The sequence below is a fragment of the Lactuca serriola genome, chromosome 5 (genome assembly GCF_051521515.1).
Source record: "Lactuca serriola cultivar US96UC23 chromosome 5, Lser_US96UC23_V15, whole genome shotgun sequence".
Classification (NCBI taxonomy): domain Eukaryota; kingdom Viridiplantae; phylum Streptophyta; class Magnoliopsida; order Asterales; family Asteraceae; genus Lactuca; species Lactuca serriola.
In genome coordinates this window covers 215,488,157-215,508,135 of record NC_136412.1, presented here as the reverse complement: position 1 = coordinate 215,508,135, position 19,979 = coordinate 215,488,157, and the positions used below count along the sequence as shown (strand labels likewise).

Below are 19,979 nucleotides of genomic sequence, written 5' to 3'. Positions count from 1 at the left end.
GCCTAAATCGGTTCAACAGGAACACCTTAATTGGACCTAGGGCACGTAAATTTGAGCAGTCTCCAATGATGTCAGTTGAGCCCACAGTCGTCGGCGAGGCGAAATCAGCCAGAGGAGAAGTAACCTAAAATTATAATGAGTGTTAGATATTTTATTAGTAACCTCGATTTTATTAGTAATGCAAGGGGAGGCGAGTCGAGGTCTTAGAGTCGATAGAATCGTAGAGAGTGAAGTGACTGATGAATAGTGAGTGTTAGATATTTTATTAGTAACCTCGATTTTTGTGAAGAGACGCGCGCCTTTCACTAAAATTATAATGCGACACATTGAGACGGCGCAAATTTTACATTAAGTGCCCTCCGTGTTTTTAAGTTTTTTACATTAGACACTAACTCTAAGGGCACTCAATAAAACATGACATATATACTTAAATTTTTTGAAGAGATGACATTTTTCTAATGTCACTCTCTCTTGCGTAACATAGATCAATGAGCGTCGTATTTTGCATGTCGTAAAAGGCCTTTTTTTCTAGTAGTGTTTCCTAAGGTTTTCCTTGAATCTACCAAGTTACTTCTTATCCATATAATTATCCCTCATCAAGATAAGGCTCCCAACACTAGATCTCATCCTAGGTTTTCCTAGGGCAAACTCCATACCACTCTCCGCCATCTGCTGTAGAAGGAACTCTCGCTAACTTCCTCTAACTAGCTCACCAATACAATTATATATCACAAAAAACAAATAATTCTTTGAATGAGAGGTCTCACACTACAACGGTTGGACGAAAACAATAGTTGCGCAATAAAGTTAAAACCTAACATTCTAAAATCATTTAGTTCCCATAATATATAACTTAGGATATTCGCTTACTAGTTGAATGAAGCTAGTGAGAACTCCTAAAATCACAAAGCAATCAACATTCGAGCATCAAGTAATCAGAACCAAGCATCACCTAATCTGGCTATCCTATCACTGACTAATCAGTAATAACATGCAAGTCTACACGCTCATACAGTAGGCATATGAAGGTATCTCTCCTAGCATTCTATCATGCAAATATTGAGCAAATCCTTAGCACTAACTAGCATGCGATTCATATATTCACAGATCAAATCATATTATATCAAATGTATCGGTATTTTGGGAAACTTACTTGATCTCGGTCGATTGCATGCACCACACCATTTCTTGTATTAGAAAACTTGTTTTATCTCTTTAAAACATTTCTTTATGTAAAAATTCCCAAATCCTCAGTTTGAGTTCAGCCACACCCGAGATTATGTTCGAATTCCTCAAACCAAGGCTCTAATATCAACTTGTAACGTTTGAAAAATAACACCCGAATTTTTTTTTTCATTTTTAGATTAATAAAATAGTAAACCATATCATTCTCATAAAACCAAGGTAAACAAATTGTATCAATACATCTTTAATCATCAGAATAAATCACAAAATGCGGAAACATGTGGTGTGTGCTCTACAATCATCTTGGGCTCTTCCCTTTGGAACCAGAAGTATCTGAAACATAAAATGAAAATTGTAAGCACAAAGCTTAGTGAGTTCCCCAACATACCACATACCATACATAAATAAACACATAACGGGCCCCGCCCAATAACTGTATCGGGCCTCGCCGACACTCGCATAACGAGCCTCACCCGCTAAGTATAACGGGCCCACCCATTGAGTATAACGACCCCTTCCCTAACTCGCATAACGAGCCCCGTTCAACATGCAAATTATATAAGCATATACACATACAAAAGTCACAAATACATATAGTATCCAAGCATAACTGATCATGGGCTGACGTTGGTGCCTTAGACCCGCTAAACATGGTGAGGAAACTCACCTCGCACTGCTGAATCTCACAGATAAATCTTTGGCTGTTGACCTGCTGAAAATCCCCGCGCTATAATCACAAAACATCATCCAATTAATAATTGGACCCTGACTTGGTGTAAGAGTCTAAAGTAGGGTAAAAGACCTTTTTACCCTTTCCTATAACTGCCCCAATGCCCAAGCCCATTCCAAATTTCCCAAAGGCCCAAATTCTAAAACAATCACCAAAGGCCCACTATGGCCTAGTTTTCCAAATTAGGCTCAAACCCCTTCATGGGCCTTAAACCAAGACCAAAAATAGTCTTAGCCTAAAACAATAGTCTTATGGATCAAAATAAAGCCCTAGACTCCTAAAGTCCAAAATGAAGCCCAATACCGAAAAGCCCAACCTTTGCAGCCCGCTACTGAGTACGCGGGGCGTACTCAGCTTGTACATGAAGCGTACTCGCTTTAGGGCTTGTATGTAGTGCGTACGAGCTTGTACGCTCAACGTACTCCTCTGTTTGGCCAACATTCCTTTTCCACCTCTTAATGGATTAAGAATCCGACCCAAACTCAGATCTGAATTCCTTAAGGTGGTTTATCATGTAAAGCTGTCAACTTTATTTCCATGCATGGCTTAATGGGGCTCTTGAGCTGAAAAGAGCTTAATAGATGACTTAACACCTGCATGAGACCAAAACCACCATAAAGTTTCACCTTCGGCTTAAGAAAGTCTTAATATGCCCATATCTAAAAGGATAAGGCCCATAAACTACTTCAACTTACCAAACCAACCGAAAAGGGACCAAAAGCATCAAACCAATACATGAAGAGATTTAAGCATACAAAGATTAAGGTTGAGGCTTTATACCTTATTGTAACCGAGGAAGGTGCCTAATCTTTGGATCCACAAGCTCAACCTCCAACAAAGCTTCTTTACCAACTCCTTCTTCTACCAAAGGCACCAAATAACCAAATATACATCCCAAAAGTTCAACAACACTCAAAGATGCTATTAGGGTTTGAGATTAGGATTTTAGGCCAATGGATGTAACATCCAAGACCAAGTATAACTTATAATCCCTTGTTCTATTGTAATTATCAAGTTTGGACCTTTATTTGAGAAAAGGTGGTAGCTGAGTACTTGGGGGCGTACGCGTGTGTATGCTCAACGTACTCATGTGTGTGATTTGGATGTGGAAGCCACCTAGTACGCTGTGCGTACCAGAGGGTACTCTGGGTTTATTAGGCTCAGAGTGAAAACCCTAATTGTGGGGTATATCCCTATTTAAGGAACATGATGGCCTCATTTCTGGCCACAATTTCCAGCCCTCAACCCTCTCAAAACCCTAATTTTCTTCACTTGAGCTTGAGTGTCCATTTGTGAGCTTCTAAGTGTTCTTGTGGTATCCTTGGAGTGAAGAAGGAGCATTGAAGAGAATAGAGTTGGAGTCTAGGCTTTAGATCTGAGCTTTTTTGCGGTTGGAGCATCAGTTGATGGTATAAAGCTCAGAGTTTTCTCGTCCTTTTTAATTTTTGCATAATATGGTCCATTTTAGGGTTTTTGGTCCGAAATCTTGAAGCTTTATGAGTTCTTCAAACTCAAGAGCCTAATATTTGTCCCTGTGAGTGTTTTTAATGGAGTGGATTCATACAAATGGAGTCTTGGACGTCAAAACCACCCCATGCATGAGATATGAGTATTTTTGGGAGAAATGAGTGAGAGTTTTTGGGTTTGAGACTTTCTTAGCCATGCAAAGGCTTAAAGTCATGAACTTTATGGAGTATGACCCTTTAGGGAGTCAAGATCTGAGAGTAGAGCTATGGTCTTAACAGATTAAGACCAAGAGAGTGGAAAGAACAAGTCTGGGACGTATGCCGAGCGTAATCCCAGTACACGCAGCGTAGGGTTGAGGATCCCCAATGCATGCATGGTGCGGGAGTATGCCCATCGTAGAGGGGCTGTACGTCCAACGTACGCGCTGCAGTTGACTTTTGTTGACTTTTAGGGTTTGGTCAACTTATGGACTATAGATGCCATGGAAGAGTAAAATGATTTTTTCTCCTTCCGTGAGTTTGTAGAGGGTTTAGAATAGCTTATTAGAGGGTCGTTTATTAATTAAAGATAATTATCATATGTGTTAGGCAGAGGCTAGACCGGTGATTCATGTATGAGGTTTATATGCTTGCTTACGAGGTGAGTCTTCTCACTATACATACCTGAGTGGTACTACTGAGTGACCGGAGGATCTTATTTGAGTTATGTGATATTATGAATTTTTCTTTGTGATATATGCTATATTATTATGTGCATTTTGAGATCGGGCCAGAGGGTCCAACCCAAGCTATGAGACCGGAGGGTCCTCACTGAGATACAGGATTGGAGGGTCCAACCCGAGCTGTGAGACTGGAGGGTCCTCACCGAGCCGTGAGACCGGAGGGTCATCACCAAGACGAATGGCCGAAGGCTCCATGCTGAGCTATAGCTACGAGAGGCTTATTATTTGTGTATGCGGTATTTTGGGGAACTCACTAAGCTTCGTGCTTACCGTGTTATGTGATTTGTGTTTCAAGTACTTCTCAGGATCGCGGGAACGTGCCGACTTGATTGTACACACGAGACGGAGTTATGTTTTAGAGGATCCTGGATTTTTATTCAAACAATTATGGACATGTGTTTTTGATAACTTGATATTTTGGGTTTTTGTGAATTGTGTCAATGAGAATTATGTGATTTTATAATGAAAATTTTGTTTGAAAATTTACGGTGTTACAAGTTGGTATCAGAGCCTTGGTCTGAGGGATTCAGATGTACCTTCGGGAGTGTTTGGACTCAAACTGAGTATTTGAGAATTTTTTTCAAAAGAAATGATTTTTAAAATGCGAAAGAGTTTTAAGAGAAAAATGAGTTGGAGCAGTGTGTACAATCAGCCAGAGCCCAAACTATGATTTCCTAATATACCCTTACTTATTTGTATTATGAGATATTCATGAGATATTAGGGATGCATGATAGAGGATAGGCTAGGTATTTCATATCTTAGGGCTAAAGTTGCCTGATTTGTGATGCCTTAGCCTAGGAAATGCTATTGATTGATTTTATCTGCTATTTTCTTTGTATGTATAATGAGTAGGGAGAAACATAACAAGAATCTTGAGAGAGAGTTTGAGTAATCTAGGAGAGAAACATAGATGAGCACCGAGGAATCTACCGAGAGAGTAGATGAGATCCGTGAGGGATAAAGTATTGTGAATTAGGATCCTAAGAGGAGGACCTGAGATGATTACAAGTTGGTGTGGAAGGTAGTATTGGGCCTGTACTACTGAAAACACCGGATCTGTATGTGAACCAAGTAAAAATCTTAGGATGCTAAGGAGCTTGTAGGTGTGGTTAATCGAGTGAGTATGTGTATTAAGCTAGTCTATGATGATTTTGTGTTTTTGCTTCAGAGAAACTATGGTGATTACCTGCAACAACCCCAGGGACAGTGGTGCTAGTGACGAGGAGATCTGCATGATCATTCATGAGGAGGTGGCCGCAGCTATTCGAGAGGCCATACCGGAGATGTTTAGGTCTATTAAGACCACGTTGATCGAAACATTCGATGAGTGATACGCTGTTGTTACGAGGCTGCTGCTGCTGCGGCCACCGTGGCCATAGCTGTAGCTAGACCACAGGGAGGTGACTCGGTGTTGTTTCGTGAGTTCAGCAACACGAAGCCACCAAAGTTTGAAGTAACGCATGATCCGATTTCTTCCATGAGATCGATGTCCGACATTGAGGAGTGTTTTTATACGTGTTCGTGTCTAGAGCATTTGAGAGTCCGGTACGTGCTAAACCAGCTTCGCTTGGGAGCGAAGCACTGGTGGAAGTTTGTGACAACTGATTTTACCCCTTCAGAGCATGTTGCAGTGACTTGGGAGAGGTTTACCAAGTTTTTCCGAGATTAGTATGTTCCCCAGGTGGAGACGAAATGTTTGGCACATGAGTTTCTGTCTCTCAAGTAGAAGACAAAGTCAATGAATGACATTACAAGAATATTCCATGAGAGGGCATTGTTCTGCCCTGAGCACGTGTCCATTGAACAGGCACGTGTATGTCGGTATTTGAGCATCTTGAGGAGAGACATACTGGAGTTCATGGCGAACTCGTCTTATCGGTCATTGGCTGAGTTGCAGACTAATGCCAGGAGGAAAGAGATTGAGCTGGAGATTCATGCCAAGGAGGAGGGAGAGCAACCGGGGAGAGATAGGAGACCGACACAGTCGCAGCTGGCGGCTAAGCGAGCTAAGCCCACTGATTTGAGAGCTGGGGGCCAGAAGGGCCGCACTTGTAGCAAGTGCGGAAAGGCCCACGAGGTACCTTGTCTGGCAGGGATTTGCTACCAATGTAGCAAGGAGGGGCATATGGAGAGGGACTGCTCCAAGGGATTTTCTCTTTGCTTTCACTGCAACTAGACGGGCCATAGGAAGGCTGAATGTCCGCAGTTCACAAAGGGATCAACCCATACTACTACTCCTGCTACTTTACGTGTTACTGATGGGCGGTCAGGGAAGGCAGAGCCTCCGAGGGCTCGTGGGAGAGCATTTCAGCTGATAGAGGAGGAGGTCCGCACCGCGCCTGATGTGGTTGCTGGTACGTATCTCCTTATTTTATGTTATTTTGAGATTTGTTTATGCTTATATTGTGCTGTGTATAAGTACTTTTCTTGTGAGTTATGTGCCTACTTTGGTGTTATTTGACTCGGGTGCGAGTCGATCTTTTGTGTTCTTATCCTTTAGTAGTCACATTAGAGCCAGATGGTAGGCGTTGAGTCGAACATTGATGGTTTCTATAGCCGACGAGCATGCAGTTTTTGCCATTGATGTATTCCAAGGATATGTACTAGAGATTTTTGGTGTTGAGTTCCCGATAGACCTGGTGCCCATAGCGATGGGTGATGTCTGTGTCATAGTGGGCATGGATTGGTTGAGTCGGTTTGGAGATGTGATCAACTGTGAGCGTTAGATGGTGACCATATGAGACCCTAGTGGGGGAGTGCTTACGGTGTATGGCGAGGGTACTAGATCTGGATCAGCTTTCTGCTCTGCTTCCAGGGCGAGGTAGAGTCTACAACAGGGTTGTATGAGCTTTTTGGCGTACGTGATGGATATGCGGGTTGCTACACAGAGGCCGAGTTCTATCTCCAAGGTTCCGATAGTGTGCGAGTTCCCAAATTTTTTCCACGAGGAGTTGCCGGGTGTGCCTCCCGAGAGGCAAGTGGAGTTCCGGATTGATTTGGTTCCTGGTGCGGCGCCTATTGCCAAGGCACCTTATCGCCTTGCACCGCCTGAGATGCAGGAGTTATCCTCATAGCTCCAGGAGCTGCAGAGCAAGGGTTTTATCAAACCGAGTAGCTTACCGTGGGGAGCACCGATCCTTTTTTTCAAGAAAAAGGATGGTTCACACCGGATGTGCATCGATTACCGGGAGTTGAACAAGCTGACGGTCAAGAACTGTTATCCACTACAAAGGATCCACAATTTATTCGATCAGTTGTAGGGGGAATCTTGGTTTTCCAAGATTGATTTGAGATCTGGATATCATTAGATGAGGTTTTACGAGGAGGATATCCAAAAGATGACCTTTAGTACTCGTTATGGGCACTACGAGTTTGTGGTGATGCCTTTCGAACTCACTAACGCACCAGCAACGTTCATGGATCTCATGAGCTGGGTGTGAAGGACCATGTTGGATTGATCGGTGATCGTAGTCATCGATGATATTCTGGTGTACTCGAGGGGCAGAGAGCAGCATGAGGAGCATCTTCAGGAGATTATTAGAGTATTAAGGGCGGAGAGACTTTACACCAAATTCTCCAACTGTGACTTCTAGCTATGAGAGTTCCACTTCCTGGGACACCTAGTTAATCAGAATGGGATATTGGTCGACCCTGCGAAGATTGAGGCAGTTATGCGATGGGAAGCGCCGAGATCCCCATTAGAGATCATGAGTTTTCTAGGTTTGGACGGCTCCTACCAGAGATTTATCAGAGATTTCTCCAAGATTGTTGTTCCTCTTACCAAATTGACCCGGAAGGGTGTTACTTTTGCTTGGGGTCCCGAGCAGCAGGCCTCATTCGATACTCTTCGCAGAGATTGTGCAAAGCTCCAATGTTAGTCCTTTCCGAGGGAGTGGAGGACTTTGTAGTTTACTGTGATGCATCTATATGAAGGATGCGTGCGCTGTTGATGCAGAGGGGGCATGTGATAGCATATGCATCGATGTAGTTAAATCCTCATGAGACGAGGTATCCCACCCATGATTTGGAGTTGGGGGCGGTGGTGTTCGCTCTCAAGATATGGCACCATTATCTGTACGAAGTACGGTGTACCATATACACGGACCATTAGAGGTTGAAGTACCTCATGGATTAGCCCAACCTGAATATGAGACAGAGGAGGTGGTTGGATGTGGTGAAGGACTATGACTGCAAGATTTTGTATCATCCAGGCAAGGATAATGTGGTAGCCGATGCCTTGAGCCATAGAGTAGTGAGTGCTCTGATCTGAGATGTGTGTTTGAGGATGACGGTGATGACTCCAGTATTAAATACCATCCAAGAGGCCCATGTGGAGGCCGTGAGACCGAAGAACTGCAAGAGGGATTGAGTGATCGGATAGGTTTCCGAGTTTGAGACGGACAATTGGGGGCTTATGACTTTCTGTGGGCGGTTTGGGTGCCCTATACAGGTGGAGCTCGGCGCATACTGATGGAGGAGGCACATAGATCGAGATTCTCGATCCACCCGGGGGACACCAAGATGTATTTGGAACTGAAGATAGATTATTGGTGGCCCTATATGAAGAGGGATGTGGCATGAGTAGTTGAGAGGTGCTTGACCTGTCGCCAGGTTAAGGCGGAGCACCAGCGTCCACATGCCCCGTTGCAGCCTCTAGAGATTCCCCAGTGGAAGTGGGAACTGATTTCCATGGATTTTATCACCAAATTACCAAGGACTGCGCATGGTGTCGACGCAATATGGGTGATTGTAAACTGGCTGACAAAGAGTGCTCACTTCCTTGCTATCAGTGAAAACTCTTCTACAGAGAAGTTGGTCGAGATCTACGTGTGAGAGGTGGTGGCACGTCATGGAGTGCCGACATCGATAGTGTTAGATCGAGATGTGCATTTTACTTACAGGTTCTGGAAGAAATTTCATTAGGAGTTGGGTACCCGGTTGCACTTCTGTATCGCATACCACCCATATACAGAGGGGTAGAGTGAGCGGACGATTCAGACACTTGAGGACATGCTATGTGCATGTGTTATGGACTTCGGTGGAAGTCAGGACACTTATTTTGCCCTTGGCTGGGTTTTCATACAACAAAAACCACCATTCCGGTATTGGTATGCCTCCCTTTGAGCTCTTATATGGGAGGAGGTGTCAGACTCCCATCTGTTGGGGAGAGGTAGGGCAGAGAGTGATGGGTGGCACTGAGATAGTGCTCAAGACGACTGAACAGGTTTAGCAGGTCAGACAGAGGTTACTGACGACCCAGAGCCGCCATAAGAGTTACGCAGACAGACGATGATCCTAGCTAGAGTTCCAGGTCGGAGATGTTGTCCTCTTGAAGGTATCCCCACGGAAAAGGGTGATTCGATTTAGGAAATGGGGCAAGTTGGGCCCTAGATATATCGGTCCGTTTAGGGTGATTGCTCGTGTGGGTAAGGTAGCTTACCGGTTAGAGCTACATGCAGAGTTGAGCCAGATTCATATTACCTTCCACGTGTCCCAACTGAGGAAGTGTGTAGCAGATGAGATGGCAGTGGTACCATTAGAGGACATTTAGGTTGATGCGAGCCTGGATTACATCGATAGGCCGCAAGCAATCTTAGATAAGAAGGTGAAGGTCGTGAGGAATAAAGAGGTGCCCTTGGTTTAGGTCCAGTGGCAACATCAAAATGGGTCCCAGTGGACTTAGGAGCCGGAGTCCGAGATGCGCGAGTAGTACTCAAAGTTATTTCCGGAAGATGACTTCGAGGGTGAAGTCTGATTCTAGTGGGGGAGAATTGTAACATTCCAAGACCAGGTATAACTTATAAGCCATTGTTCTATTGTAATTATCAATTTTAGACCTTTATTTGAGAAAAGGTAGTAGGTGACTATGCGGGGCGTACGCGTTTGTACGCTCAGCGTACTCATGTGCATGATTTGGATGTGGAAGCCACCTAGTACGCTGGGCGTACCAAAGGGTACGCTGGACGTACTAGGCTCAGAGTGAAAACCCTAATTGTGGGGTGTGTCCCTATTTAAGAAACATGATGACCTTATTTCTGACCGCCATTTCTAGCCCTCAACCCTCTCAAAACCCCAATTTTCGTCCCTTGAGCTTGAGTATCCATTTTTGAGCTTCTAAGTGTTCTTGTGGTATCCTTGGAGTGAAGAAGGAGCATTTAAGAGAATAGAGTTGGAGTCTAGGCTTTGGATCTGAGCTTTTATGTGGTTGGATCATCAGTTGAAGGTATAAAATTCAAAGCATTCTCATCCTTTTTTATTTGTGCATAATATGGTCCATTTTAGGGTTTTTGGTCCCAACGCTTGAAGCTTTATGATTTGTTGAACTCCATAGCCTAATATCTGCCCCTTTGAGTGTTTTTAATGGAGTGGAATCATAAAAATGGAGTCTTGGACGTCAAAACCACCCCATGCATGAGATATGAGCATTTTTGGGAGAAAAGAATGAAATGTTTTGGGTTTGGGACTTTCTCAGCCATGCAAAGGCTTAAAGTCATGAACTTTATGGAGTGTGAGCCTTTCGGGAGTCCAACTCTGAGAATAGAGCTATGGTCTTAATGGATTAAGACTAAGAGAGTGGAAAGAACAAGTCTAGGACGTACGTCGAGCGTAATACCAGTACACGCAGGATAGGATCGATGATCCCTGATGCATTCATGGCGAGGCGGTATGCCCAGCATAGAGGGGCTATACGCCCAGCGTACGCGCTGCGGTAGAATTTTGTTGACTTTTAGGGTTTGGTCAAATTATGGACTATAGAGGCCATGGAAGGGAAAAATGGTATTTTATCCTTCTATGAATTTATAGAGGGTTTAGCCTAGCTTCTTTGAGGGTCGTTTATTAATTAGAGATAATTATCGTATGTGTTAGGCGGAGGCTAGATCGTTGATTCGTGTACGAGGTTTATTTGCTTGCTTACAAGGTGAGTCTTCTCGCTATACATACCTGATTGGTACTACTGAGTGAACAGAGCGTCTTATTTGAGTTATTTGATATTATGCATTTTTCTTTGTGATATATGCTATATTTTTCTGTGCATTTTGAGATCGGACTGGAGGGTCTAACCCGAGCTGTGAGACTGGACGGTCCTCATTGAGATATAGGACTGGAGGGTCCAACCCGAGCTGTGAGACCGGAGGGTCCTCACTGAGACACATGACCGAAGGATCCACACCGAGCCATGACACCAGAGGGTCCTCACTGAGACGCATGACTGGAGGGTCCATGCCGAGTTATAGCCATGAGAGGCTTATTATTTGTGTATGTGGTATTTTGGGGAACTCACTAAGCTTCGCGCTTACCGTGTTATGTGATATGTGTTTTAGGTAGTTCTCAAGATCGCGGGAAGGCGCCGACTTGATTGTACACACGAGACGGAGTTATGTTTTAGAGGATCCTGGATTTTTATTCAAACAATTATGGACATGTGTATTTGATAACTTGATACTTGGGGTTTTTGTGAATTGTGTCAATGAGAATTGTGTTATTTTAAAATGAAAAATTTGTTTGAAAAGTAACGGTGCTACAATAGAGGCTGATAAAGAGGCCAACTCTATGGACTTAAGGTGGTTATATAGGGTGCAAAACTCTAAAATTAGAGTTTCATTAAACCCCTCGTACCCCCAGCATAACCCTCATACGCCCAGCATACAAGACTCAAACCTGTGATCCAAACTCCCCATCTGTATGTCGTATGCCCCACGTACTGGCTTCAAAGATCAAAAATGCAATATTTAAAATTACAAGGTCAAAAGGAAACATACCCATTCAAGTGTTACAAGGATATTCTGAGATACTCGAATTAGGAGGTCAGAAATCTGCGAAAAACATCTTTGGAAGGAGAGATCATTTGAAGATTAAGAATTTAAAGATTAAATTGTTACACTCGGTTTGCATTATTTAATCATGTCAATTTCTTATGAACTTGTGTGTTTGATTTCAGTTATGAGTAGCTAAATTAGTTTACTTTCGTTTAGCTAGATGAAACCTTAGAACTATGGTTTAGTTTACTACATAGTGGATATTATAAAGTTAGATTTAAGCTTGTGTTTGATTATCTTTACCTAGCATATTAAAGTTTGTGACTTTGTTTCTTAAATTCATGTTTATTGTAGCTTAGTGACCATCAAATTACATGAACTTGTTTACCTAGTAGTTTCGTGACTATTAAATTGCTAGAGCTAGGAGTGACCACATCTAGATCAAGTAATAAAAGTAACAAACTTAGCTTTGTTGGAGAACATAATTGTGACCATAATTGTGTTTGCTTAATTGCCTTAGATAAATCTTACATAACTCAATTACAATTAATAACTAATTCCGTGTTTGATTATGTATGACCATACCTAGTAGTACGTGAACTGGTGAAAATATTAGTATATTGGACCAAAATTGCTAATTACATATTAATTGGTAACCAACTCTATTAATCAATAAATAGTGACTAACCATAAGAAAAAGATGGATTCGAAACTCAACGAAAGTGTTTTTAATATATTGATTACAATTGTTTTTAGCTGAATGTTTAGGTTAATTTGAACTTGAAAAATCAGATAAAAACGCTTTTTATTTTTTTGCTTGCCTTTAGATTAATTTTTAGTAGTTATTTTAATATATTGAATTCGTTCCCTATGTTCGATACCCAACTTACTTTACTATACTATAAACTGACTAGGTACACTGCCTAAAGGTGCATTGCTAGATATGTAGTTAGGTTATAAATTTAAAGCTAAATAGGTGATATCTTTTGCACACATCATGATTCCACACCATCTCTCCACCGAACCCCAAACAACCATAGCCACCTGACATTTAAAAACAAATGTACAACATTCTCTCAACCCATATTACAACACAGACATTCATTATTGGTCAAATCTACTCCCTTTTTGGAAAAAATTAAATACGTAGGCAATCTATCTAATAAAAGTCTCCACATAAAGATGTTAACTCTTCTTGGAAGATCCTTACAACATCTAGTTGGATGTGAATTAGCCGGCAACATAGCCTCATCAATATAGTCTCTAGTACATTTCACCGAAAAAACTTCGTGTTCATCAAGACACCACCAAAGTCGGTCCTCAGAATCGGAAATGAGGGCACCTTGTAAGACCTCCAACATGTTCTCCAATTGGTGTTCTTCCCTACTCCCACGAACTACACGTCTCCAATTCCAAACCCATTGATCTTGCTCCCACCTATTTATTAACCAACAGTCTTGATTCAACTCAAATCAAAAGAGTCTATTAACAAACTTTGAAAACATTTTTGGATTTTTATATGATTCAAAAAGGTTAAAGTCATTGGATGATATTTTACTTAAAAAAAGTTGTACTATTTTGATAAATAAGTTTACTCATAATAACTTGTGTGAAGTAGATTTAAATGATTTTTTACAGAACTTAAAGTATTACAAAGAATATGCCAAATGTTGTTATGTCATTGGTTGAAATGTTAAAGTTTGACAAAGGTACATATTGTTGTCCAAATGTTTGTACTGTATATAAAATCTTATTAGCCGTACATGTTACTGTAGCATCAACAGAAATGAATTTTTCGAAACTAAAATATTAAATGGTTTGGTTATGTAATGCACTGAAAAAAATTTGTGGGACAATATTGAAGTAGATTCTATAATTGATGACTTTGCATTTAAAAAAAACTTGTAAATGTAAATTTCTTTAGTTTTTCTTTTTTATGTTTACGTATTAGGGTTAAAAGCCTGGTTTTTTTTGTATTAATAGTTGATAGGTTGTTTGGTTTTCGGGGCATGTCCCGAAGCCTTTTTTTCCATAGGTGGGTCGTAGCCTTCATTGTATTATTATGTTTAATTAATAAAAATTTCCAAAGGTAATGCCCTTCTTTACCAAAATAATAATAATAATAAATTAAATTATAAGTGCCCTATTTTTTTTTATTCCAGGCCCCAAATTGTTTATGACCACCCTAACAATTTCGTGGCTTTTGATGAGTGAATGGAAAACTGAAGTCATACCTAATGGGCATTCCATAGGGAGTTTAATGAGAAAAATGGGTGATGTGGCAATTGAATAGATACTACATGCATTGTGGAGTGGGTTGAATGAATGGAGGGTTTAATTAATCCCGATTCAATGGATGTATATCATTTGTTTTCTTTGTTTTTTTTCTTCTTTCTCAATTTACTATAAACACTTTTTTTGTTTTTTCTTTCTCCATTTATTATAAAAACTTAAAAAAAAATTTATTTTGTTTTTCTTTCTCAATTTATATTGAAAGTCATTTAATATTTTTTTTGCAATAAACAAACTATATATTATTATTTTTTGATTTAAACTTTATTTTTTTATATTCAATAATTTAATTTATTAAGTTATTCCATATTTTTTTTAATTCTAAACAATAAAAAAAATATATAAATCTTAAAAATATTTTAAAAAGATAACATCTTATTTAGATATTGTACTTTTATATTCAATAATTCAATTTATATCCCAATACTATGTCGGAAGATGGACGTGAAATTTGGAAAAACTGTTGTGACGAGATTAAAATAAAATATAATATAAAGTAAAATTTATATTCTAGATATTGTACTTTTTATTTAGTGTATTATTTGTAACTTTTAATTTCTAAATTGTAATCTTTAATTAATATTTAGTAATTGCAACTTTGATTTTTTAATTAATATAATATTCTAGTTTTATTTATTAATATTATTTACAAAAAAGATTAAATGGTATAAGAGTTTAATGAAATATAAGAGTTTAATAGGTTAAATGGTATAAGAGTTTAATGAAATATAAAGTTTAGATTGAATGATATAGTTAATGGAATGCTAATGTAACAATCCATTGAACTCTTAAAAATTTAGTGCACCCACATAAAAAAAAAAAAAATGAATGGTGAGGTATGTGTACGTCTTTGCGTCTAAGCAAGGTTGGAAAGAGACCAAATTGTCATTAATGTGGTTAGTTGGACTTATTTTTCAGATTAATCAAATATTTGACTTTGAGAAAAAATTTCCCTATATATGACGAGGTCTTTCATTCATTCATCCGTCCATCGTAAGTCATGTTGTGCTCGGTGATGGTTCGTTTGGTGGGTTCAGTCTCCAGTAGAATACCGATCACACAAAACTCATGTTTACACTCACGGCGGTTGTTGACTTCACGTCCTTCTACAGGAACTAGCAATAATGGTGTTGTAGCAACGACAACACGTGTTTTAAGACGTGGTTCATCTTCTATTCACACCTTTAAGGTCTGCTAATTCTCTTCTATTCAGAATATGCTAATTTTGATTGTAATATATTATTGGATTATTAATGGGTCCTTGTGGTGAAATATTTTCATTTTTTTGTAACTTTTTTTAGGCGAAGGCCATGAGGAGGGAAGAAGGCGAACGAAGATTCCCACCACAGCATCAGGATGGTCAACCCGGAAAGGAGTACCTAATGGACCCTCTTCCAATATTCAGCGATCCTAATTACAAGCCTACTTACAAACTCCAAGTACACTTCCTTTCTTGAATATTATTATTCTTGTCATATGGTCACCCGATAGACTTCAGCTAAACTAGAAGAAATCAAAAATCATTTCTGTATGAAGCTTCTCATTTGTAGTTATCATACTTGTAATTTAATTTCAATGCAAAAGTATTTTAAAGAGAAACAGTGCAAATATGAAACCTTTTGCCCAAGCAATAATAAAACAGTAGAAGAAGCCAAATCCTGTCAGCTTGTTTCCTATATGAAAAAACTATTGGAATTAACCCCAAGAAACATTGAATTAAAGCAATAACATGAACATTATGTATCAGAGAAGAGATATATTTATATGTGTACTAAATATAGCCTTTATTGATCAAGAATCAGTTACTTTTTCAAATACAATTCATACACATATATATACACGTACTAATCATCACACTGTTTAGTGAACCATTGTGACTTTTGACCAATATAAGGGTTCCTAACTTTAACTTCCTTCCTAACTATAACTGACTTCCTAACTGCATTAATTACTTGTTGAAAAATACTAAAATAACCCTAAGTCTAGATTACATTTCCAACAAAAACCATCTAAAGTAAGTTCTTTGTTGTTTACTTGGTGTAGGGAAAGGTGGCTTTGGTGATAGGAGGTGATTCGGGTATTGGGAGGGCTGTTTGCAACTTTTTTTCTAAGGAGGGTGCAACTATAGCCTTTACATATGTGAAAGGTGTCGAAGACATAGATGCAAAGTATACTTTAGAGATCATAAATGATTCAAAAATGAGTGATGCAAGTGATCCAATTGCAATACCTACTGATGTGAGGTATGACAATAATTGTAAAGATGTTGTGGATAAGGTGGTTGCGACATATGGACGAATTGATGTCCTGGTGAACAACGCAGCTGTGCAGTATGAAACATATACATTAGATGATATCACCGAAGAGAGGCTTGAAAGGATATTTAGAACTAATATATTCTCCCATTTCTTCATGACAAGGTGTGCCTCTTAATGTTACTCAAGTTATTATTATTTTCTTTCACCAGTTATATTTTTTCTTGAGAACTTCACTTTGCCCCAAGAAGGAGAGTTTCCAGAGTCTTAATTAAAAATACGTAAAAGGTAGCTATTGATTTATACTAAAATTTATTAAAATAGAGCATCAATGGATATAAGTCCGTGTTAAAACTGATTTTCATTGATCTTACTAAGTTACATCGTGACTTTACATAAAATGGGATTTTTGTATACAATGAAGATGAAATACATTGCAAGTAACATTTGTGCTATATGTTTCTTCCTATCAGTATATATTTTACAAATCAATTGTGATGTTTTGTGTTGATGGCTTTATTTTATCCAAAGGATTAGTTCAGGGTAATCCTATACTAAGACATTTGGTGAAATCAAGACTTCTACATGCAGTCATTGGTTTCACTAATTTTTGATCGAGTCTCTTCTCTCTATACGAGCATGGTATATGCATTTCTTTGTATTCAAATTTGGGTTATTATTAAAGCTTAAATAAATTGCAATTTTCTGTAGAATCTCAATTCAATTTGATGATACTTCATAAATTTTGGTTCAAACCATCTCTCACATAGGTTGAAGAGAATAAAAAACTTTTTAAGTTAAATTAAATGTGTCTATGTAATGGTGTGGGACTAAGGGGAGTGCGTGCAAATCACCCCATACAAGTATCATGGCCATCTCGATCCCTATGTGTATCCAAGGTAAATCAACCATATACAAGCATCATGGACCTCTCCCTAGCTTTTTAAATCACTTTATACCTTTTTTTGCAGTATTCTTGGAACTCTTTTAAGTTTTAAGTGCTAAAAAAGAGTTGTGTTTTTTTTTTCTGGCAAGGAACTGTTATTTGAACCTTCTGCGGTAAGATATTAATCAATCTTCATGATAGCTTGGAATGGCTGTATTAGGAAAGCATTCCAATCACGTAGGTGGTTGTTGGAAATTATAGTAAATTTTAATTTAATAATGTGGAACCTTGATTCAATTTGAAAGATAATTTGAAGGCTATGTTGGAAAATAGGGGTGTTCAAGAATGTCGGAAAATGAAAAACAAAACTTAAAACCCGTCAATCCGTACTGATTTTCAGGTTAACTGAACCTGCTATTTTGACCTTTTTTGGTTTGGTTAACAACCGGTTTTATATTTTAAGATACTTTTTAGGTTTGAAGTTTAATGCTAATATTAAAAATATTATTATATATTAAAGTTTCAGTTAACAAGTGTCATGTTTATTAGCAATTGTAGTCTTAAAACACAATTGAGGTGAATATAAATATAATTTCCATGAGTTCCTTACACTTTAACCTAAATAAATGAATATTATATTTATTTTATATACAATCCCTTTAGTTTTATATTTACAAAATATCGAAAGATTACCATTATTTTGAAAATTAGTTTTAAAGTTGATTAATTTTGAAATAGATTTTAAAATTAGTAAACAGTTAATTGTTTAGCCAGAAACCCAAACCCAAAAAACCGGTTAATCGAAAATGGGTTAACCTTTATTTTTGGTTTAGGTTTATGTTTAAGAAATTAGTAAACAGGTTGCGGTTAACCTTCAGAAACAGAAATACGTTCTCGGTCCGGTTAACTATGCATGAATACCCCTGTTGGAAACCTTCTCTCACGCAGGTGATAAGAGAAAAATCAAGAGAAAGAGCTTTTTGAAATGAATTAAACATATTGTCATTGGAATGGTGAGTGTCTACACACCTCTTAACTCAAGGAAAGAAAAGTTTTCTTCCATGTATCTAATATTCTGTTTCCACACCTCTTATGGTATTTCTTTTACGTGAAACTTCCAATATCTTCACACAAAATTAATGATATGCGAAGCTTGTTACATAACATGATTATTTTGCACTGAAGTGGTGCAAAAACTGAAACAATTTAGCAACAAGTCATGTTAGTTCAATGTCATTTTCACTATGTAGATGAAAGAAGAGTCTGAATGTTTGGAACTTAAATAAAGTATCTTTTATGAAGCATCGATCGAGATACTCAACTGAGAACTCTTATATTTAACTTCTGGTTTTGATGGGTTGTGATGACTTGGACGTATAGGCATGCTGTGAAGCACATGAAACCAGGAAGCAGCATCATAAACACCACTTCAGCGTTAGGATTCTCAGGCAGCACAAAGCTCCTTGATTATGCTTCAACAAAGGGAGCCATTGTGAACTTCACAAAGAGTCTAGCAATATTCCTGGTTGACAAGGGGATTCGTGTTAATGGTGTGGCCCCTGGCCCTATCTGGACCCCACTTGAAGCTGCATCACTCAATGACAATGATATTGCAACGTTTGGGTCCGAAGCGCCCATGAATAGGGCAGCTCAACCTGTCGAGATTGCTCCATCATATGTATTCCTCGCGTCCAAGGACTCTTCCTACTATACTGGCACATTTCTTCATCCTGATGGTATAATTCTATACACACAAACACATATGAAGGCTACTTATTTTCTTCTTTGAGTCTTATATATCTTTGGAGTTGTGGAATCACGATGTTGCAATTCTTTCTTGCAGGTGGATATCTCGACAATGCTATTCCTAGTGTTAACAACAACAATACAGTAAACCCATAACACAAATAGGATAATGGGAAGTTAGATGTTGACAACCTTACCTTTACCGGAGGGTAGAGAGTCTACATCCATTAATGCTAGCCTTTGTAATTTCCTTGAATCTCATAAGAAAATGGAGTGAAGTATAATATAGTTTGTGCATAATTACGTTATGTGTACTTGAAATAAAATGGTGTTCTGATGTAAAATCATATGTTATGGAACGTCAAATATGCAGTTATCCGTACCTTTACAGAGCTGTTGAAATAAAATATTGATGGAACATAATTTGATGAATTTCGAGGATCTTTGAAATCTCAATACAATGAAAAAAATGTGGAATAAGTGTGAATTATAGTAATAACCCAATGGATTCAAAAAGTATACTTTAAAGTTTAAATATTTTCTGAAATATATTTCAATCAGCCCAAGTACAAGTATACAAAAATTGAAATTCCACGAACTGGATAATAAAAAAAATGGTAAACCACAGAATCTGAACGGCTTACGTCAACCTGTAACAAGACTAATGTGGGAGGTTAGTCATGAAACACTAACATTATGTATGTGTATGTGTGGATAATTGCATGAGAATTGAATATGACTGGTGTCCAATTCCATTACCGAATATATCAATTTAAAGTTTCATAGAGCTGAAAACACTAATTAAGGCTTACATACAAGTTTCATAGAGCTGAAAACGCTTAAGGCTGAAAACACTAATTAAGGCTTACATACAAGTAAGTTTCATAGAGCTGTTAGTATGTTCTTTCAAGAATGGTCATTTTATTCTTTCAAAAATG

General features: G+C 38.7%; 1 protein-coding gene across 1 annotated transcript; it reads left to right on the top strand.

Moving 5' to 3' along the window:
- Positions 1 to 15,147: 15,147 nt before the first annotated feature.
- Positions 15,148 to 19,469, top strand: LOC145053553 (glucose and ribitol dehydrogenase-like). Its single transcript, XM_079001616.1, has 5 exons — positions 15,148 to 15,343; positions 15,456 to 15,593; positions 16,198 to 16,574; positions 18,676 to 19,031; positions 19,139 to 19,469. Exons 1-5 carry the CDS (start codon positions 15,155 to 15,157, stop codon positions 19,195 to 19,197), a joined length of 1,119 nt encoding a protein of 372 aa, XP_078857742.1. The 5' UTR covers positions 15,148 to 15,154; the 3' UTR covers positions 19,198 to 19,469.
- The last annotated feature ends 510 nt before the right edge of the window (positions 19,470 to 19,979 follow it).

Coding starts and splice junctions, on each gene's coding strand:
- LOC145053553 (XM_079001616.1), top strand. CDS start 15,155: ATGTTGTGCTCGGTGATGGTTCGTTTGGTGGGTTCAGTCTCCAGTAGA. Junction 15,344..15,455: donor CTTCTATTCACACCTTTAAG/GTCTGCTAATTC, acceptor AACTTTTTTTAG/GCGAAGGCCATGAGGAGGGA. Junction 15,594..16,197: donor AGCCTACTTACAAACTCCAA/GTACACTTCCTT, acceptor TACTTGGTGTAG/GGAAAGGTGGCTTTGGTGAT.